This window comes from Xiphias gladius, chromosome 4 (assembly GCF_016859285.1).
Source record: "Xiphias gladius isolate SHS-SW01 ecotype Sanya breed wild chromosome 4, ASM1685928v1, whole genome shotgun sequence".
Classification (NCBI taxonomy): domain Eukaryota; kingdom Metazoa; phylum Chordata; class Actinopteri; order Istiophoriformes; family Xiphiidae; genus Xiphias; species Xiphias gladius.
In genome coordinates, this window is record NC_053403.1 from 15,620,887 (window position 1) to 15,643,725 (window position 22,839).

At 40.0% G+C, this 22,839-nt stretch overlaps 1 protein-coding gene across 2 annotated transcripts; it reads right to left on the reverse strand.

Moving 5' to 3' along the window:
• Positions 1–1,261: 1,261 nt before the first annotated feature.
• On the reverse strand, positions 1,262–21,537 carry med23 (mediator complex subunit 23). 2 transcript variants are annotated; one of them, XM_040125421.1, is made up of 31 exons: positions 21,325–21,537; positions 18,325–18,356; positions 18,029–18,116; positions 17,807–17,931; positions 17,322–17,433; positions 16,649–16,747; positions 16,409–16,510; positions 16,205–16,274; positions 15,747–15,859; positions 15,567–15,662; positions 14,684–14,701; positions 10,007–10,213; positions 9,326–9,469; positions 8,921–9,066; positions 8,458–8,703; positions 8,128–8,270; positions 7,095–7,269; positions 6,566–6,729; positions 6,251–6,375; positions 5,924–6,129; positions 5,595–5,775; positions 5,302–5,472; positions 4,937–5,153; positions 4,634–4,743; positions 4,375–4,501; positions 3,785–3,950; positions 3,495–3,567; positions 3,192–3,406; positions 2,944–3,064; positions 2,546–2,677; positions 1,262–2,011 (listed from the first exon to the last, which is right to left on the reverse strand). In XM_040125421.1, the coding sequence occupies exons 1-31, from the start codon at positions 21,373–21,375 to the stop codon at positions 1,796–1,798; spliced, it is 4,191 nt and encodes a 1,396-aa protein (XP_039981355.1). In that variant the 5' UTR covers positions 21,376–21,537; the 3' UTR covers positions 1,262–1,795. The 2 variants fall into 2 exon arrangements, with proteins under 2 accessions (XP_039981355.1, XP_039981356.1); XM_040125422.1 differs by lacking the exon at positions 14,684–14,701.
• Positions 21,538–22,839: the final 1,302 nt, after the last annotated feature.

Consider the following 22,839-nt stretch of genomic DNA (forward strand, 5'->3'; position numbering starts at 1 on the left):
TGTAATATAGCCTAGTTTTTTTAGCCATACTGGCGGTGTGGCTTGAGGGGTTCTTTTGGCGCCATCCTCAGGTCAAAATGTCAGTTGCTCGTGTTTAAGTTTACATGCCGCACCGAGGAGTCAATTCAGGTTGGCACAAGCGGCAGGTGCAGTTTTGTATATGCCGAAACTGTAAAGGAGTGGAAGTGACGTCCGACTGGCACAGTGTTGCTCGGGTGGACCGCACCCAACCACACCCATCAATGATGCTCAGAGGTTAAGCGGACTTGGAACTTTCAACCAGTGAGGGTGGCAAAAAAAATATTTTTGGTATTATATGGATATTTTGGTATTAAAGGACTCTTTAAAAAGGGTTGGTCAGTTTTTTTTTTTTTCATAATACAAATTTCATTCATGCTGCTACAGAGGCAGCTGCTTAAGCAAAAAAAAAAAAAATACAGTCGAATTCTGACTATACACGGCAGAATGACACTGCAGGGCATCATCAATGCTTCACTTCTCCAGCTTGCTGTAACACCCAAATGCATTACTTTAATTATAATTTGATTTACTGACCAAACAAACATACCCCTAGGATATGGAATCAAGTCTTTCTATCACTATTAGTTTCATTGCCAATTGTCAAATGGCAAAAATCCCAGATCCAAAGCTGGGCTCTCCACCAAATTTAATGGCTATCTGTTCAGATATTTTGGCAGAGAGAGAGAGAGAGAGGGAAAAATCCAGTGGGGCCAACAGGTTCTCTAATGTCTCTCTCTCTCTTTGCTCTAGAAATAAGAGTTATGACTGAGAGGTGGTTACTGAATACAACCGCAGATGTTGGACTCCCCCTACTGGTACTGCTGGCACAGTAGATTAGCGCAGCGCTCTCAGTACTGGGTTGTCTGGGTCATGACCTGCCCCAGTGAGACTCACTTAAAGAAAAGTTGTTTCTCCAGAGTCTGAGAGATGAGGGTTAGCTGAAGTGACAGAGAAAGCGTGGCATTCACACCCAGCAGGATGAAGTTATTAGTGCAGCACAAACTAAAAAGCATTTTGGAAAAAACATAACAGCCCAAGACAACCCAAGAGTTTTGGGGTGGGGTGATTAAAAGAGGGACAGATGAAGGGACAGAATTTCCACGGAAAATACACATTATATTGGGTCTGATTTTCTGTAACTTCCCTACTCGTCTGTGCACAAAAGGCTCAAACCACACACACAAATGGTAGATAGAAATGTAAATAAAAAGCTGAAACCAGAATACCAAAATCTTTTTTTTTTAATGAAGTAGTAATAATAATGTACAATATAAAAATGACTGCAGGCAGAAAAATAAAAAATGATATCATGATAACAACAAGAAATGCTGTTTCCCTGTGAACTTCCTACACGAGACCTGGGGATTGTTGTACAGTTTGTTTATAGAGATGTCCGCTCTGAATAATCTTTTGCTAGAGATCCTTTATTTCAGAGATACTTTCTAAATGTATCAGTACCTCTGAATTCTGTCAAGGTGGTTAATTTTGAGCGTTTCCTGGGCAGCAGGTTGTTTTTCCACTTTGCCACAAGTTGAGTTTTTGGAACTAGGATGTTTTTATGCACATGATTCATGATTAGGACACAACCAGCTCTACAAGGTCCTTGTTTATTGAGGTACAATAAACATGTATAACCCTTGCTTTGAGAATAATCCTAGTTAAATAGAACAACTAATGCAAAGATGTTTCAAAAACTCAATGCAAACATTTGACTGCGATGTGTGTGTTAACGGCCATCCCCATGACTGTAACTGTTTGTGTCCACCTAGGCCGCCTACATAGGCGTGTGTGTGTGTTGTGTGGAGGAGGGAGAGGGGGCAGCAGAGGATGACGAGAGTGAGGAGGGAGGGGGCTGAGGGGTGGAGGAGGAGGGGGTGGAAGTGGAAAGGGCGGTGGCAGCTGATGATGAAGTCTCTATCTTGCTGCTGTGTGTGATGAATCGCAGGCGCAGCTTCATGGCAGGACGCAAAGTCATGATGATTTTCTCCACCTAGAGAAAGATGAAGGCAGATGGATAGACAGAGGAAGAGAGATAAACACACAGATGTTGACAGAAGAATCATTCGATGAGATAAGGAGGAAAAAAAACGATGAGCAATAGGGAAAATTAGGAAAGCTACAGTTTCCTCTCCTCTAATTAACTCTGTGTCAGGGCTGGACACTGGTGGGAGTTGTCCTGTTGCACAGGGGGTGACAGATTCAAACTAAAAATGGACAAAGGAAACACACAACGGTCTCCTGAGGAGCAGTGAATTCACAGATGTCATCCTACTTGAAAGCCAGGTGACGAACGTCCCCATTTGTCTTCATTTGTTGTACTTTTACCAGTTGTGATTTTTTTGTCAGTTTGTTTTTTTGTTGTACTCTTATATCATTTTCATTACTGTCTACACTTCAGTTTAGAAAAACATGCTTGTGTACTGAAACAGAAAGCTATAAGGACAATCAATTAAAGTAATATAACAGATTACTCGCTTTCAAGTTGATGATTAATTTTCAATTTATAACACAGACTCAAGATTACCTGCTCCTTCACACTGTCTCCAGTGTACATGTATTTAATGTGATAGAGGAAGTCACAGATTGGGTCCATGTAGCTGAGATGTTGGCAGTGCTGGTCGACCGCCTGGAGCATCTCATAGAAGGCCACGCCGATCTGAAATACACACAGACAAAGAGGAAAATATATATATACACACACACGTATATACATATACATCCACATATACACACATACACATACGTACATATACATATATGTATAAACAAAAAGAATAAACAAACCACCATATAGAAAGACAGAACTTCAACAAATATGTCAAACTTGAGATACAAATTACAAACATTACAATTTGTAATTATAGAATTTTTAATTATTGAGCTTGTCACCTAAAGCGTCTAAGGTAAAACTTGTGTGTGTACCTCCAACATGCATCTTGTTCTCTCCTGCTGGAAGCGCTGCAGGAACGGCCCCACCAGGTGATACACATAGAGTAACTGGAACTCTGTCTGGACGATGGGCTTCAGAGTCTCTGACAGGAATCTACACAGACACAAACATTGATGTTGACATGACAATCATAAACGATATGTCGGCTAAAAAGCATTAAAAGGACATAAAGAGCAAGAGAAGAGAGTAACAAGCCAGAGGCTGAGGAAGACTTCCTTACTTGGGAATCAGAGACAGCTGTCCGATGGATGAGTGATGCCAGACGGCGTGTGCTAATGCGAGCACATAACTGCAGTTCATTTCGCTGTAGCTCTGGTGGCAGGCTGTGAAGTCCAGCAAGGCAAAGGGATAACCTGCCCACTCAGTCTCTGTTGTCAGGGCCGGAGAGCCAATCACAGACACGATGCGGTCATGTAGAACAATCCAGTAGGGCTCCTGACAGAGGAGAGCAGAGGTGGTCATGGTGAACAAACTTGATGCGTTTTCATCAAATTGGAAAGCACTGTCAAGAAGTTTTTCTTACAGGAAGTGCAGTGATCACAAGTCCAATGGCATTCATCCAAGCTGTGATGTTCTCTCTGGGAACCAGGGGTTGGCTAAAAGGTAAAAGGAGAACATAAATTGATACTTCCATGGACACTTCAAATGTACTATAAATCTGCAGCCCACACAAACCACCAGAGTGCAGACACAACTACCTGAAAGCCAGAAATAATGTTTACCATTTCCAAAAGCACAAATTTAGGGTCACTTTTCCTAAATCAATTGGAGCTGTTACCTGTTTGAGGATGGCATGCTATTTATCTATCATACCTCTTCAACACAACATTGAGCAGAGCGTTGCCGACATCTTTCCCTGGCACGGCCAAAGCCATTAGCTCCACACAAGTGACGTGCAGCGCGTGGGCCGCGGGGTTCGGGAACTCATTGAACCTCCAGTCACAGTTGGGGAAAGGACCGGGCGACTTTCCCGCCATGGGTGAGGAAGTATTAAGGATGGTAAAGAGCACAGGAGGAGGCATCAAGGTTTAATAGTGGCAGGGAAGTGTCACGTCTCCATTTTAATTACACTCCTATTCTCTGGATGTATGTTTACCTGTCAACGCATGAGCCATTTCGACAGATTCCACCTTGTTTTCAATAACTCTTATCTATTGTAAAAACCCCACTGGCTTCACTAAAATGAACTGAGATTATATGAAGTGCAGATATACAAACAGTTACTGTCTCACATAAAAAGCAAATAGGCATTAGGGGAGACTTTAAGTGTTGGCAGTAGGGTAAATATATTATTCAGGTACCCCAAAGGCCCGTGACTTTCTGTTAGCCAGCACCAGGGTAATGTTGTTACAGAGATCCGTGATCGATCCATCTACCAATAGGATGAGATTAATGAAGGATATTATCCACCAGGCGTCCAATCAGCTTGCAGTAGTAGGTGTCATCCGGGATCCACACGTTTTCTTCTCTGGGGTTCATGCCAAACTTCAGATAGGTCTCACTGAGGCACCAACCTGGGGTGCGGTTGTCCTATAAAAACATTACACTACTAAAAAAAAACTGCGGCCAATAACAATAAATAATACGTATCTACATATAAAAGGGGACAACAACATGTATGGCTTTGATTAACCTTGGTGTATGTGTGTTCCCTCTGCTTACCTTCAGTGAAGACATGATGGCGTGGACCAGTTTTCTCTTCAGGTTGGTTCGGTCTCTCAGGTGCCGTTCGTAGTAGTGAAGTGTGTTGTACAGGTAGGTGACTGGGCGGTCTGCACATAGACACGACGACAAACAAAGATCAGTTTGCAAAACTAATGCCTGACAAATTCAAATCCCAGGAGATTGCCCTTCTTCCCTTTGTCATGTTTCATCCATGTGTTTATTGCTACTGCTCTTTTCCCAGTAAGATCAACCCTCCTTGTCTTTCTACATAGCTCTACATTTTCAGACAGCCTTTCTCACCATGGAACTTGTACAGCCCTCCCAGATGATCCAGCAGTGTTTCCAGAGACTTGGAGACGGGAAGAAGCTCCAGGAAGCGGTGGATGATAATGTCAAAGACGGGTAGGAAGCGCAGACACACGTTGCCAAAGTAGATCGGCAGGTACTGAGGCTGGAGCTGCATGGGAGGGTTGACTTGGTCTGCAAGACCCTCAAAGTACAACTTCTCTGGGTATTTCTGGAGAACAACAAATACTTTTTTAACGGAGCTACATCACCATAATTTTACAATTTTAATTTGGTGTTTTTAAATCGAATTTGTCCTTGCTGTCTTTCGTAACATAATTTCCCTTTTTTGTCTACCAGCATTTTTTTGTTATGTGCACCTTGTGGTAACTCATGTGTTTGTTATGCCAGTCACTCTGCAGCCAGTGCTCGGGAGCATTCTCCTTGACAAAATCGTTGACTCGGTTTCTGAAGTCGTTGGGCTTCAGCAGCAGCAGCTGGATTATGAAGTAGCAAACCTGAGCCTCATTGCCCTCATGGCTACGCATTGCCTGGAGGGAGAAGAGAGGAGCAGAATAACACACAGTCCTTGTCATATTTAGGAGATGTAAATATGCGTGAATGTTGTACTAAATAACCCAATGTATTTCTCTGTACGTGAGTTTGTCCTTACCAAACACAGAATGAGTCTGTCCAGCGTGACTATGTTGTATTTCCAGACCATGTCATTGAGTATTTCGATGCACTTGTTGAGCTGCTGTCCGCCAGCTGAGGTTGAGAACTCATAGACAAGGAAGTCTGCAAACGTGCGCATGTGAGCCACAAGCGCACGAGCCCCAATACGTTCCAAGACCCTGAGGGTTACAAAGTCAAGTCAGGCTACAGTTAGCTCATCATCCCCCCCGATAGCTGTATTCTGTATTCTCCCACTGGCTACAGATGTTGATTAGAGTGTGTAACAATTAGGTCTTAATATAGGGACACAGAATAATGAAAGCCCACCTGAAGCCTATCTGGTTAATGTGGTCTGTCTCCAGCAGCATCTTCCACAGCAGACAGAGGAAGAGTGGAGGTGAGCCCTGCATGGAGAAGTGAGTAATGATGTCGTTCTCATTGGCCATGGATTTCCACTTCCTGTACTCCTCTTCCACATTCTTTTTCAGGTTGAAACGAGACTCCTGAGGTACGTTGTTCTGCTTGAAGAACGCCTGAAGGAAATAGAGGGTCGGGGAGGCATTACAACAGGATTAAGGAATTTGATTTGAGAAGAAATAAAATTACAGTTTGAGTTTGTCAGTGTCATCCATGCCAAAGTGACCATATTTGCACCTGTAGTGGGGCAGGGAAGCAAGACAGAGTGTGTGAGGCCCAGTTATGAGGCGTGAAGGTCATGATGGTCTGGAGAATGTCTTTACACCAAGTCCCGTGGATGGAGTCGGACCCTGTGAAAAAATCTAAACACAGACACAAAGTGGCTGACCATATAGCATGGGAAACAGGGACAGACAAGTCAATTAAACTTGAAGATAATGGATAGAAACAAATAAATTAACATGAAAGATAAGAGTAAAAGAAAGAGAGATGGAGCAACCAGGAAATGAAGAACAGAAATATTTAAAGAAGTAAATCCAGAGTGAGCGCTACCAGTGACGTGTGTGGCTCTGGCCAAGGTGAGGATCAGGGCTCGGTTCAGTTCCTCAGACTCAGCTGAGAGAACTGTCTTTGGGTCGTTAAGGAAGCGGGTGAACTGGGGCTGTACCTCCGAACTTCCCAACGCTGTGATCAGCCGCAGAGCTGTGCTTTCAACACTAAAGAAAGAGGCACAAAGACATAGAGAGAAGACAACTAGAGACACCATCAGCAGCCTAGTCATTTCTACTGTGTTTTCTCTTTTGTGTAATTAAAAACATGTGCATGTGCTTTAGCAAGGTGTTGGTTCAACTGTGTGGTATATGGAACTGAGACTAACAATAGTAAATGAAAAATTATTATAGTTTATAGTAGTAACAATAAAATCTTAAAGCCTAGAGCTCTGTGACTTTGCTCAGCTAAAATTTTACTCTGTGCAGATGATGACAGGTATCCAGAATCAAAATAATCCAATTCAAAGTCCACTACACACAAGGAAAAACAAGTTGTTGTAAATGTATGTAAATGTGTGCGTGCTCATTACCACAGATGCAGCTGATTCTGGTTGGTCTGGGGTACGGCAGCCAGACTGTGCAGATGACTCAGTAGCTGGACTCTGTAGTGTGGCTGAATGTGGTGCATCCTATAGCTGAACATCTCCAGCAAAGTATGAAGGATTCCCCATGCGTGAGACTTAAACACGTTGGGCAACAACTGGCCTGAACAGACAGAGAGTGTCAAATTATTCAGCTTGTGTCTGTTGGCCCAAAGAGACAAATTAATGTTAAACACAAGTGTTCTGAGCCAGTGAGCTCAGAATGCAATTCAGTGGACAAGCAGTACTGAAGTAATATCAACTGGGACATGCCGGACACTTTTACAAATTCTGAAAATGTAGTAGACCCATAAAGACAGATTTCAATTTTTAATTTTTTTTTTTTTTTTTTTTAAATCTCTCAGTCATGCTCATGTTCACATGAGACAATTGTACAAGGATGGGGTAAACAGGCAGACGTCGTTATTACTAGCAAAGCTTTTAACAAATAACATTCAAGGTTTTTTATTTGTCTTTATTATTTATTATTTACGGTACAATTGTGTAGTTTCTACACAATTGTGTAGTTTTTTTCCCTTGAGATTGGCTTTGGAGATGCCTCAGTATCTCCAAAGCCAATCTCCATCCTCAGATGCCTCCGTAAATATTGCTTGATTTGAACTTGTGATTTAAATTAATGTCATTTAACTTAAACCTGTTTCATACTGACTAAAGATATGAAGCCGAAAGGTAAATAAGACAAGTTAATCAAATGTCCTAATCATTTTCTTGCTTCTCCCTCACACTGTTAATAATAATAATAATCTGTACTTCTAATACATATGTGTGTGTGTGTGTGTGTGTGTGTGTGTGCGCGTGCTTTGTCTGGTGAATACTGTGACACTGAAAAACAGTTATGTTTCTTGAAAGAACATAATGATCTAATGCTAAAATGAGGTAAAATATTTCACTTTCTCTTTTCATCTGAAATTAACTACTTTTCAGCACAGTGGTAAATTCCGGGGAATTAAAATGTACTCACTGATGAATCCTTTGATGCCCAGTGACTCGATCTCCATATAGACCAACAATCTGCTGTATGTTTCTACCAGTGCAGGGGCGAGGGCAATGCTGGTTTTGGCATGTGCCAGCTTTATCACCCGTGTGGCAATGCTGTGGATCAGACTGCAAACAGACAGGCAGACTGCGGCTTACAAAGAGGTAGAGGAAGACAGTGAAATGTATTTGAGAAATTAACTGAGCACCTTTCTGTCAAATTCATTGTCTATCCTTCTAAAGAGTATCTATACAGTACATACAATGAAGCATCTCATTTTCCCTCATCTTCATCTCCATTCTCCGTTTTCCCTACCTCATCTTTGCATGTACTGTGAGTGAATCCAGCAGGTTCATGGGCAGCGGTGTGACAGATCCTGATGCCATACAGTTAGTGCCAGGCAGGTTGATCCTCATAGTTCCATTTCCATAGATGGTTTCTACCAGGACGCCCATCGGCAGAGTGAAGCACTCCGAGTTTGTGCTGTAGGCGTTACACAGCAGGGCGATCTTATAGTCAGACATGCCCAGAGTCTTGTTACGCAGCGACTGCTGGAGAAACCTAACAGAAAGCAGGGATGGAGGCCGGGTCATCGTGTTACACAGCAGGTCTATATGAGTTTTGGTAGGAGTCTCATCCTTAGCTTGGATTTTATTTCAGTATTTACTGGGTACATTTAAGTTACAGTTTGTAAGCACACAGTTATAGCAAAGCATAGTTGAAAAAGGTACTGAAGCAAAGTACACATTTCATGGTACAGTATTTTAAAGATACGTACTCATGGTGTAGTTTCAGAGAGTGTGGTATGGGTATCTGTAGTTTGGAGTTGTCATTCTGAGCTTTACGGTTAAGGTGGATCCAGATGCAGGTCATGGCAAAGGAATGAGTCGACTGGGGCTTGTTAATGTCAGGAACCGGGATGCACTGAAGAAGAAAGAAAAAAAAAAACAAAACAGATAAATCTGATGGTACTACCTATAAAGTTGTCAACAAGAGAAAATTATGATCACTTGCACTACCACTTCTACAACTGCAACTACACCATTGCCAATAAAAATACTCAACTGCGATAGAAAACATGAAATAAGAGACACAGTACAAAAGACAAGAAATAATAAAATAAAATGGGGCACTAGTAATAATAATCGTAGTAAACCAAAATAATTTCTTGGCAGATGTTTACCTCTTTTTCTGGGTAAAGCAGGTCGAAGAGCTTCATGACAGGCAGAAAGTCAGCTAAGGCGTTCTTCTGAATGCTTCCTGATATGAACTGTAGCAAGACCCACATAAGGTGATCTCTCCCTTTAATAAGACCTCTGCCTGCAAGCTGCGAGAGAAAACGGAGAGAGTGAAAGAAAGAAATACTCAACAAAAAAAAAGGGTCATATCCGGTGATATCAGATTTAATAATGAAGTTTTATAATGAATACAGTCTAATACTGTTCTACTTTCTTACCTTATATTCTGCTTTCTGCTTCCTTTAGTTTTTACCTACATTACCCAGGAGTTACTGAGGCCAGGGGGCCAGCACAGTATTAACTTAACTGATGGGTGGTAATGTATGTATGTGACTAGAGTAAACTTAATTCTTCACTGAATATTAGAAATTCCAACAATTTGTTTTTGACAATTATGTAACTGCCTGAGCCGCCTGCAAACTGCTTGACTTGCAGTGACAGTATAAATCATTTTATCAGATTCATTGTACATTTACACTATTAATAATATGCTTCACCACACCATCCTCTGAAGTGGCTTTAAAATGATTCAAAAAATTGTTTTTTTTTTTCATTGTGTGTGACTGCAATCCAAACGTTAATTAGTGGGCTCATTAAACCTCCCTGCCTCCTATCTTCCTCCTCACCTTTTGATGCAACGACAGCACCATGTGCGGGAAGCTTGCAAACTGAAACAACACAAAGAAGATGAGCTGGGAGGAGAGATGCTGCCACAGCAGTTGGCTCGTTCCTCCGATGTCTGCGTCGAAGTGTTCCTCTGTCTCGGAGCGCTCCATGGCGTACACCACCAGGTCCACCAGCTGCTCCTCGAGCACCGGGCATCGCTGCTTATGCTGGCATGGGAGGAGGGGAGTGTTAAAAGGTAAAGAAATTGTGGGTAGGAGAGAGAGGAAGTTAAACAGAGAAAGGGAAGGAAAGGTGTCCAAAAAAGAAAGAAAGGTGAAGGAAACATGTAAAGACAGGAGGAAGGAAGGGGAGAAGAAAGAAAGAAAGACAGAGGGAGGGAGAGAATGAGAGAAAGGTTATCATCAATATACTTCACATACAAAGTTTGATGTTGATAGATGCTCGAGCAATTGTTAGAAATTGACTTATAAAACCTTTTCCCATCCCTTGCATGCAGGACCGCATCTCCTTGTTGCCTCTGTCAGCTGGTTTAACCTTCCTGTGATCCCTTTTCCACATTTACATCTATCTCCAGATGTTCTGGTAATGTTCCTGTGATATTATCCTGTAGGAGTGGGAGCTAGACGTAAGTCTCCACTTAGCTCTGGTAATTTGCCTCGTTGTAATTTGGACATAGTACGATTTCCGTCAAATCTTCTGCTACAGCTCCAGTGTACGCAAAAGGTTGCAGCAATCTTAAATAAAAGTTTTACATAGAATGAGCGAACTAATCACAAGAGAAGTTTCAAGTGCTTGTGAGTAGTTATGACATTTGAAACTCAAGATTCAGCTGCTTAACAGTATTAAACCAACAATCTATGTGACTCAAATCAAATCCACATAAGTAATGAGTAAACTTGGACACTGCAAAAAGGTAACTGGTTTTAGAACATCTCACCAAAAGACTGCAGTTGAAAATTAGCTGGCTGTTTACCAATGACAGATTTACAGACATGTTGAAGAAATTGATTTTCATAATAAATAAAGGGATGAAATCAAACTAAAATAATGTAAACAGTGTTAATGCAAATATATTGTAACACTGACAAAAGTAAAAATGAGCTCAGCTCACGTCTTGTGGAAGAATAACCCGTTCTTCTAGAATTATCGTAACATGTAGGAACAAAATGCTTCCATATACAGTAGAACTGCATGATCTGTGAACCTCACTGGGGTATCTGAACCAGCAATGTTGTGAGTTCCATATGTAAAGGGGACTTTCAATGAAAGACAGGAGCACAAAGGGGAAGAGGGGAAGGAAATCAAGAGAAAAGTAAGAAAAATGGCCGGAGGGAGGGAGATGGGGGAGACACGGGAGGCAAATAGTGACAGGAAGGCAGGTTAACAAGATATTAAAGCCCCAAGGCCATGTAGTACAGTGCACACAGTCCATGTTCACATGTGGGCTGAGGGCCTTCTTCTGTGTGGGCTACAGTTGGCATACCATGTGGAAGACTGTGTAGACATGGCACTATAAACCAATACTGGATTGAAGCCTTATCTATGCACCTCAATGGTTGACTTTCATGAAGAAACTCTAACTTCACCCAATAGTGACAGAGCAGGAGTTAGGATTTCTGCACCGTAGGACTTAACAGAGCCCTTTTCATTCAACTGGGGAACAGCTTAGCAAGGGACTGAACAGCACAGCACAGCACAGAGCACTACAATATGGCACAGAACAGCACGGCACAGCACTAAACACCAAACGGAACCAAACACTGCAACACATTCCTGCATGCAGACTAATAGGTTTGGGAAGGTGGGGAGGTGGTGTGATTGGGAAGAAGAAGAAGAGCCATGAGGCTGACTGTCACTTCTCTTCCCCTGCCCCAAAACACACACACACACACACACTCACACACTCACACACTCACACACTCACACACTCACACACAGAGAGAGAGAGAGAAGGCAAGAGAGAGACGGAGAGAAGGGTCCACATCTACAAAGAAATTAGCCAAACGGCTTACCTAGTTACATCTAAACACCAGTGTCCTACCAACAGTAAAACCAAAACGATGCCGTCTATAATCCCACCTAACACTTTCCAAAAACCCAACCAATGGCAGCCTGATTCTGCAGGATATGCTTTATTTATTCTACTCCCTAACAAGCCAAAAACAAATCAGCATATCAATGAAAAATATAATTTAAGTTAACTTTCTCCACAATTAATCATTTTTCTCTAAATAAGTATAAGTCAACAGCTGATCATAATCAGAGCTGGTAATTGCTTATAAATCAAATAAACATGCAATCTGTCTGCCACTGACAGTCAATGTCTGACTGTGGTTTGAATTTCACAGACCTAGTCACAGAAGCAAGGCTAGAGCTAAGTATGCCCTGTCAGGTGGCAACTATCATCAACCACAGACAAATGTGTAATTACATTTTGGATAACGCCTGGGTGTCTGAATGAATATAATTTCACCCTGTGAACTACTGATAATAAACTCTGCAATTACAATAAAGCACCGTGACCTGCACTGCCGCTGTACGTAGCTTTTTCTAGAAAATCCATCCAATTTTAGATAAAAATTCTCCCTACATCCAATTATGTAACACCATTATAACAACATGACATTTTTTTTCCGATCACTGCTGCATTTGGTGTGTTAATATGCCACAATTCTTTAGGAAATATCCATGGTTATAAAACTGGAGGTCGAGCACTTTTCAATAGCATTCGTGTCAACATTTTATCTTATATATCCCCATAAGAGGAGCTTTTGTGACTAAGTTAAAAAGTTTATTCCCAACCAGCCCCCCACCACTTCAAAAAACAAAGTCTCCCTCCTGTTTTCAGTCCCACCGGATGTGACTTGCAGTGCATGAAGCAGCTCAGTAAAAATCATCAAGGCACAAACTAAAACAAACAAGCAAAAAGCCCAAACATCCCTTGCTGTCTTTCATTATTGCGCATCATCAACCAGTGAACATCATGCAACACAAGTCAGAGTTCAGTCATCCAGTCATACGACCAATCAGAAGTATTCAGCCGACCTGGGCAAAACACCAAGCAAACATTTAAAATACAACAAAACTAAGTGAAAACTGACTGTGGGGAGAACTTGGCTTTGTGTATCACACTTTGGCATGTCTTCTATTTCATTAAAAATTATATGCTGCTACCAAAGCTTGGAACTTTTTAATAACAAAAATATCATTGCGTCTCTAACCTGGGGAGACGAGAATAGGAGAATAGGAAAAGGAGTGGAGTCGGCAGAGCATGGTCATTACAAATTACAAGTTTTTATTATTTTGGATGGCACAGTTTGCATTAGAATTAGGTTTGCCAATGTATTGCAATGACAGAGCATCAAAAGTGAGTTGAGGACATGAAAGTAGAAGACATGACAGTGAGAAAAAATCCTTCTTAAGGTCCACCCACTCACAATGCAGACTGTAATTCAACACATTACAGTTCACTGCTATGTAAAACCAAAACACAACCACCCTTTCCTGTGCATTCCTAAAAATCAATTAATTAATAATTTGATAATAATAAATTGACCTGTAGACTTTCTGATATTTTTTCTTAACTGTAAGTGGTATACAATCTTCCTGGTACTGCTATCTAGCTATTACAATGCACTTCCATTTTGTTATATGGTAGGCTGGCAAGATCTTTGACATAGAGCAGGAAGCCTCTTGATTTGCAAGACTTTTTTCAGCTAATTAACGTGATTACGCAATAATAATAATAATAATAATTATAATGATGATGATAAAAACAACAACATATATTGTGAAGACCACTAATTAGTCAAAATAGTGTAGTTTTACCCAGGTCAGTGCAACAGAAAGCAGCAATATTAGGTCAGACACAAGAGGACCTTGCTAACAACAGGCATGAACCGACTACATCCATACATGCAGTGCAGCAGGACTTGAAATGTCAACAGCAGGGTTTAAAGTCAGACATACGTGATGTCACATTATACTGTATAAAATGGCTGGGACTAAATACACACAAAGAGCAGCCCGGAGAATCTACAGCTGTCTCAGTCGGGAATGCAAACTGCCATCAGTGTCAGCTACCTTGATCAATGTAGGGTTGTATAATGTATTTTAATATCGTAAAATATTTTCATTTATTAAAGCCTGCACTATTATGAGCCTGGGAGGAACTACTTGTTTAACCAAGAGTATCATCTAATATGGAGATACTGAATGTTCATAGAAAGTATCGTTGGCTTCAATCAATACATTTTATTGCTGCAGTATTAAAAGCAGAGATAAAGTAGCATGCGAAATGTGACAGGAAACAATTTACTTGCCACGATCTTATTAATTGAACAAATCATTTATGGTTAATGATCCACAGACTGCCAGCATGTCCATCGATCTACTTGCTGGTGCCAGTCTATTATACTTTATCTACCTGTTTGTCTGTTTAACTGCCCAGTATTGATTGGACCACATCTGTCTCTTTTTAATAAGGTTCTCTATGAAGCCCTGCTGTGACCATTTCAAGCTCTGTGGCATTTCCCTTTATTCCATTTCAGGTTCTCTTTTCTTTTTTTTGTGTCCACTTTCCCATTTCTAGGACATCAGTATCCCTCAAAAGCTAAGCATCCAATGGGCTGGTTAGTTGGTAGGTCTGGTGACCAGGAAGAGGAACAACGACATACCTGGGCAATGTTCAGAGTCTAGAGAGCGCATGGCAGAGAAACAGACAAACACGACACACAACCAGAAGACAAAAGAGAGAGAGAGAAAAGAGAGAGAGAAACAAAGACAGAAGGAGAAAGAAACAGAGAGGGGAAAAAAGAAGAGAGAGAGAGAGAAAGTGGTGACTAAGGAGCTAGGTTGTTCACTGTCCGTTCAGCACAGTTAGCATCAACTCAGCCAATTCAAACATGCAAACTGGATTCTGGGTTATTTGTTCAAGGTTAAAATATGAAGAAAAATCCAATATATGGCCACGATTATTGCTTTGTGTTAGCAGCAAACTGTCTGGGCAATAGTAGCTGGTCAAAGCGTGTCGATGGCTGCGCTCTGTCACATAGGCTGAGTTGAAACTGCATGAACCCAACAGGGCAAACTAACACCAGTGCATTATGGGTCAAGCTCACAGCATTGACTTGCTTTACATATGGTCTTATATAGCTGTGTTATTAGGGCAACGAGGGAAGAGAGGGGTTCAAGGGAGAAAAAGGTGGGGAGAAGAGGAGAAATAAAAAAGACATATGAAGAAAAGAACCAGGTAAAGATGAACCAAAACAGAAACGGCAGAATAACAAAGAGGACAAACTAAGATACGAACAGGATGAGTGAGACAGAGAAAAAAAGAACAAGAATTAAGGAGCAGCAAAAAGGAGACAACAATGAAAAAGGAGAGGAACAAGTGGAAAAGGAACAGCAGGAGCAGAGAGAGTGTGGGATGGCAAAAAATGATAAAGAAAGGGGAGAGTCATTAAAGAGAGCGAAAGGGACAGGAAAAGTGACAGCAGGCAGAGGAACCGGTATGCCGTGGAAGCAAAGGAGCAAAAATGGAAGGAGAGATCGTTTTACCTGTTTGTTGAGTCCTAACATGTTGCACACCATCTCTCTTGAGTACGGTTGTTCTAGCACATAGCGCAGCAAGCCCGTCTGTGGCTCAAACAGGTCCTAGAGCCAAAAAATATACTCATTATTACTGCTTCTGGGAATGTGTGCATAGATGTGTGAATTTTGTGTATAAACATATGTTACCTTGTCAAAGGGCAGCATGCCTCTCAGGGGGAAGCGGAGAGTAGTGGGGTCCAATTTCCAGGAGTTACAGATGGCCCCGCTGTTATTCACTACTGGTAACAAGCTGCATCGTCCTGCAGACACACACATTTACACATCAAATGACATAACAGTTACATAGCACATACATGAGTTGCATTCAGAAATCTGTGGCAAGTGGCATTCATGCAAGAGCTGAGATAGCCACAGTGCTCAATAGAAATTGCCTTTATAGTTGTTTATTTTCTACTGCTTTACCCCTTTAAATTAAATTTTGTTTTCAAAAAGGAATGGACTTCATTAAAGCTTCAAAAAAGCATGTAAAAGAGAAACAATCAGATTGCCAAAAAACAAGAAGAACAAAACTGTAAAAACTTTCTATCTCTTTGATCAACATTTTTTTTGAGCTTCCAATATGTGCGTGTTTATGTGTCTCTTACCACAGATAGAGTTGATTCTGGCTGTGGGTCTGAAACTGTCCACAAAGTCTGATATCAAACTGCCTAGAAGCTGAAATTAGAGATACACAGAGGGAGACAAAAAGAAAGGGAAAAAGAAAAAGACATGATACAAGAGAAAGAGTGTTAAATACACACAAATGTAGCTGCACATAAACACACAACACACAAGAAATGCACAGTTACCCAGTGTGACAGCTGTCCCTCTGGATACAGTTTTCTGATTTCTGTGATGGCAAAGTAGGCTGGCAGGAGGCAGGCATTTCTGTCCAGGATATACTCTACTACCTAAAATTAACACAAACAATCACACAGAATAAAATGTTAAACTGATAGATTTAGCGTGCTTTCAGAAAAGTATTCCAACAAGCCATCAAATATGAAGAAATTCCAATTAATTATATTTGAAAAGGTAAAAGATGGTACCTCTCGAGCAGCCAGAAGCTGCTGGACAATAGCTGAGCTAACAGTGGTAGGAATGGTCTGAATTTTATCCAGAACAGCTTTCAAAAGGTCCCGGACACCCTGAAAAACACAAACACACACACACAAACTTAGATTTACATATATTTACTGATTTAATACTTCAATTTTAACAACCGTCTGTTTAGAAAGCTTAACGTGCAGAGAGAAAATTCACTGACATTTTTTGTGATACCTGATAAGGGCACTGAGTCTCTAAAAAAACTTGGGATTACATACTGGAATTTTGAGAATAATTTGTAACATCTTTAAACACTTCCAAATGTTTGACATAGTTTGGAGCTTCCTTCTAGAAGCCCGGTCTCTCTGTCAACAACAGTCTCAAAACAAAGTCAACAAACTCAGTTGTATCTGGCAAGTTTGCTGTTGCACTGTCAGCATGACCTCCAGATGACAGCGGCAGATGATTTCAGGAAAAATGTTCAATATAGTTACACGATGACTGAAAACCAGTGAGGAGGCCGATGATCTAATAACATCAAAACATTTACAAATGCAGATCATATTAAAAACAACAATGTATAGATTACGAGAGGAACATCTTAGTCAAGGAGCTCATCACTGAGCTTGTTGATAACTCAGCTGAGCTGTGCTTGCGTGTGTGAGTGTCAGAGACCTTGTAGTCCACTCCTCCGATTATCTTGCGGATCAGTTTGAAAGTTAATGCCCACAACTGAGTCCTCTCCCACTCCAAACTGTCTGAGTTTATCAGAGCTACACACACCATCCTAGAGACAGACAAAGAGATTCATTAGATGGATGCTTAGGACAGATGGACAGGATAAGGGATAAGAGGTTAAGAAAGTTATCTCCCAGCTTGAAACAGATTAATGGCAGACACATGAGACTTCATGTATCATTTGAATGAACAGTAGTACTTTCAATTTTTGAATTATCATAAACCATAAGGAACATTCATCTGTTTAATTATATCCGAAGGCAAGAGCTGACATGATACTGTGGCCTAAACAAATATCTCAGTAAATATTAACAAATTAACTGGATAATACTAGACTTGTTATATCTGTGTAGCCCCAGAGTTTAAATTAATAGATATATATCTGTAAGCGTTTGTAAGTGTGTATATGAGTGTGTCTGTACCTAGGCGGTAACAGGCTGGTCTCCACAGCCATCGCAAGACAGTCATACAGGAAGGAGATTCTTTTGGGACTGTGTTGGCTGTGTATAAAACGCACTATCCACTGTACACATTGTTCATGAGACTCCTGCAGAGAGACATGGCGGGATTAACACAAAAAAAATCCAGTTATATATGCATTAGCTTATGTGCCAACATGTGTCTGTTTCCATGCATGCAGAGACCTGTGGTAGTGTTCCCCAGTATTGTCTGAAGGCTCCAAGACAACTGATCAGTTTATTCCTCTCATCCTCTGGAGTGTCCATAAACATCCTGAACCACAACAAAGCTGTTATTTTAGGCACTACATTTTCAGTAGTACATATTAGTACATTTTAACATCTTTCTCCTGAGACATAACATGGAACTACCAGAATAGCACAAACTAATATCATGCCTTCTTAAAAAAAGTCAAAACCAGTTTGAACTAAATGATAACAGCGCATTTGGAGGGGTGTGTCTGTGTTTAGAGTAATCTTACCCAGCAAAGGCTTCTTCTATCATCTCAGTTTTCTGAGGAGAAGCGAGGAGAAACAAAATTAAGAAAATATTATGTGGCAGGCCATTAAATGTTTTAAACCCTTAGATCTCTTCTGTAGTTTCTTCTTTCTTTCTGATAATAATAACCTCAATGATGATGATGATGATGATGATGATGATGATGATACAAGTTTATTCTTTAGGATAAACCCCTTGAGATGAACCATCTCATTTTTGAGGGGGTCCTAACATACTATACAAACAGAAATGAAAAACAAAATAGCAATCAACAATTCAACAGACTCACTAAAATTAAGACGACCAACAAACATGAGATAGATAAGTACAATATAGGCTCAACAACTAGACGGCCACAGAGAGGCCTTGAACAAACGCTTTCCCAGCAATAATATAATAGAGAATAAAGAATATAAAATATAAAATATACAGTGTATTGTATATTGTAACTAAGTACAGCATCATCTGAAACGTGTACAATTTATCTAAAAATAAGAACACGAACCTTTTATAAACATGTGAAAGTATGTCAAGGATCGCAAGTTTAAAGTTAAGTTATTCCGAGCTTTAAACATAAAAGCTCTCCTTCCAATTGTTGTTCTAACTGTAGGAATGGAGATGAAGTATTGTGAGGAATGCCTCAATTGAGGAATAGGGTACCAAACACTGTTGTAAATAATGTGGATAGTTGAAATGTACACATTTAGATTTTGTTTTAAGATTATGTCTTGTGCTTAAGACCATAATGTAAGATTGTAGAAGGTTTAGCAGTATAAATGACAGTGAGTATCGTCTGCATATAGTTGAACACAAGAATTAGAATTAAAGGAAGATCATTAAGGTCAACATGAAAACCAAAAAGCAATGGTATAAGGACAATCGCATTCAAGTCAACAGGACTATAGCAAAGTGTAAAAAAATAAACAAAAAACTGAGAACAGCTGGCAATACAACAGTACTGTTTTAAAACAATCTGACGAAAACAAACAAATCAATTGACAGCAGATAACTAAAAAACTTGCCAGCAGAGCTAAACCAGTCGCCCAATAAATACACAAATAAATAAAACTGTATCGTGCAGTATCAATGTAACCTCAGCAGATATCCAGTTTACAGCTTGAATTTAGATATGAGAAGCAGGAGATATTATAATATCCCGGCTTGTATGCTTTAATAACTGAATTAACTGTTCTTAGGATGAAGAATTTATGAGAGACATGAAGGCAGTTTCAGTGGCTTTGTTACAGGTGAACAGTTGGGGTTTGCCATCGACAATGAAACTCAGTGTGCACGGCTACCGGAGAGAGTATTTTAGATTAAGTTCATGGGTTGTCCGTTTAACTGAATCAAAACAACGGCACCTTTTCGTGACTTCAGCACTGAAAAAGGGTATATCCGTGTACCTTTAAAGACTAGCTCCTTCTTTTCTCTAGCAAGATGGAGGATTCTCACTTTGTCCAGGAAATTGAGACATTTAAAAAGGATAGGAATTGGACCAGCTCTATCATGTAGGAACATGGGAGTGCGTGAGGGATCTCGATAGATGGAGGAGTGGGGAAGTTTTTTTGCCCAAGGAGCTGTGGGATTAACTTGGTTGTTTTGGCACGTAAATAAAAACTAAACTACACTTGGTTAAGACTATGACAAGTCATCCATATATAAATCAAACATATAGATTTTTAGAGCTAGAAGAGTAAGCAAGCAGACATGCCTGAGATGCTCTCACTCACTCTGCAGCCATCAAGATGGCTGCAGCCTGTGGGCAACAATTCTGTGTAGTGTGTACACTGTTGAGATATTTTGTATGACAATTTAAAAAAAAAAAAAAAAAAACTTAACAAGGATATGTCTTTCCAGTGAGTTTAATTTCAATAGCATTTGCAAATGGACTCAGCGCTGTAATGAGATCAGAAGTCTCCACAAAAGAGAGCACAGCGTAGTGAAAAACAACATCTTTTATACTGACAAGCTATCCTCCTCTCACCATTTGTCTGTCTGGGTCAATTTTCCCACACTTTTGCACAGGAAGTATCTGCATATTTTTAAACAGATAAGAACAACCAGCTCGGGGCAGCTTTGACTTTCCGAGGGAGTTGGTTCAGTACTTTCAAAAAAAAAATAACATCAGAACAAGCAATGCTTTTCTTTACACTGTGTGCTAAATTCAAATGGAATATAACAGTTCAAAATTACAAGAACATTGAAAATGATAATTACAACACACGGGGGTCAGATGTCAGAACTTGCTACAATACAACAATATAACTGATGTTAGTAGAGATTAGTGTCTTCTTCAGGGACACTTAGGAGAGTGAATGCCTGTGAGCTGGGGGGGGCGTGCAGGTGAAGTGCCATTAGTACATGTTATGCAAACATGCTCATATTCAGAAAAATTGTATGTAAGGGGAATCTTACTTCCTCTATCTTTGCTACTATACTGTCTTTATGCTTCAATTCACTGTCAACAGGCAAGTACATTCTCAAAAACATCACTATGATATACTGACACTTCGTTAATATTAAATACATTAATATTAAAAGATGTTAATGGTAGATGCACACTTCAGTAACACGGTCAGTATTGGTTAGAAAATGAAAGCAATTTTTCAAACGTAACATGCCATTACTATTACATACATTGTAAAGATGAATACGAAAGTTTGCACATTAAAAATATTAAGAACTTGAATTCAGATATTAATTTCAAGAGCTTGTAGACACATTGGACAAAATCTAAAGCCTCCATTGTATTGAATTGTTAGCAACAATAGTTAGCAACAACTGTAACGAAAACGGTACAATCTCAGCTGTTACAGTTATAGCTATCTGGATAACGTAATTATACATACAAACAAACTCTACCTAGAAATGTTGTTGGAATTATTTATTTGCAAAATCATCACGAGTTAACGGAAAAGGCTATCGCTGTCTGAAATGCTAACAAATGTTAGCTTTAAAACCAGTTCATAAAGATGCAAATTACCACAACATCTTCAAAGATGCTCTGGAGCTGCGTCTCCATCGAAAGAGCCATTTCTGCATCAAAAAGTGTCAATTTTTAGCGAACCATCACACAAAGTAGTCCAGTTACTCCTTTCTGTAAGTGCAGACAATCCTTTCGACAAACTAAATGCTAACATGTACCGGAATGAATCCGCCATGAGACGCGCAACAGCAAAAACAATCCGGAGTCACATCAGCGACAGAAGCTACACAGTTCCGCCTCATTTAGTCATCATTAATGTGTAACCCTTATGCCTCTGTAATAATGATGTATGATAATTATAATATATGACTGACAGTTTTCACAAATATATACCACATTGCTGGTAAAATGTATATCTTTTTAAAAATCTGTATTCAAAAGTGTGACCTATGGGCTGTGATATAGTGCATGTGAATTGCAGACAATGGCATTGGTGGCACATGTTGGCCACCAGATGTCCCTACTGAGGGTGTTAATGAAAACACGTGCTTTTTTGTTGTTACTGTCTATTTTCTATCTGGTCTCGTTTTGTGTATTGCATTTTAGGCTCGCGAGTGACATTCATTGGGATTAAGGTATGGTGCAGAGCTGAGTTTTCTGTGGAACCTGGAGGGAAAAAAAAGCGTTAATTTTCAGTTAATTCAATAACCTGCTTCTTGGACCCGACCCAAGAAAAAAAAACATGTCAAGGCAGTTTTGATGTTGTTCTGGGTTTCATGTGACATGTAACCGGAAAAAGATGATCTGACCAAACTATTTTTCAAATGCATACAAAAGCTAACTACAGGAAGGCTTTTGTGGATTCAGTCTTCGACTACATATCTGTTGCAAATTGGCTACCTAATGTTCACTTAAAATGTAACGAACATTGAAATCTGCAGGAGCTGTTTTATACGAAGACTCTTCCTGAAATCAACATTAAATTACATCAAATAAAAGCAATGGGGGATGGAAATAAAACTATTATACACAAATACATGATCAACTCAAATCACATATTTGTAGGTCAAACTACACAATACAATGCAAAGTATAGTCTACAGCTCCACCTTAAACAGTTACAACATTAATCTCCTTACATGTTGATTAATCAATAATAATAATAATAAACTAGTAATATAGACGCCATTTTACATAGTGTTTTCGATTTTGATCGAAGCACTATTAATATTGTTCTGGTGACGAAGGGAAATTTGAGATGGAGAACTTTTACTTGCGTGTTTTTACACTGCGGTGTCTGATTACTTCGTCCACCAATGCCTGGCAGGAGGGTTAGTGTTTGTTATGTTGCTGTTCCTCAAACCCAGTCACTCCTCCCGCCTAATGTGCATAAACAAGCGAGGTTACATTCCTTCCTCTTTCACTGGCACCTGTCGCATAGGCATTTTTTTTTTTTTTTTTTACTTGACAGTAAAACCACTCCGACTGAATCGTCAATTTTTTTCTTTTCTTTTTTCTTCCCCATTTTACTTCCTCCTTGTTTTTTTTCCCCTCCACGTGTGTTTTTTTAAA

Coding starts and splice junctions, on each gene's coding strand:
- med23 (XM_040125421.1), bottom strand. CDS start 21,375: ATGGCTCTTTCGATGGAGACGCAGCTCCAGAGCATCTTTGAAGATGTT. Junction 16,275..16,408: donor AGGGACAGCTGTCACACTGG/GTAACTGTGCAT, acceptor CTCTAATTTCAG/CTTCTAGGCAGTTTGATATC. Junction 4,744..4,936: donor AGGGCTGTACAAGTTCCATG/GTGAGAAAGGCT, acceptor GTCTATGTGCAG/ACCGCCCAGTCACCTACCTG.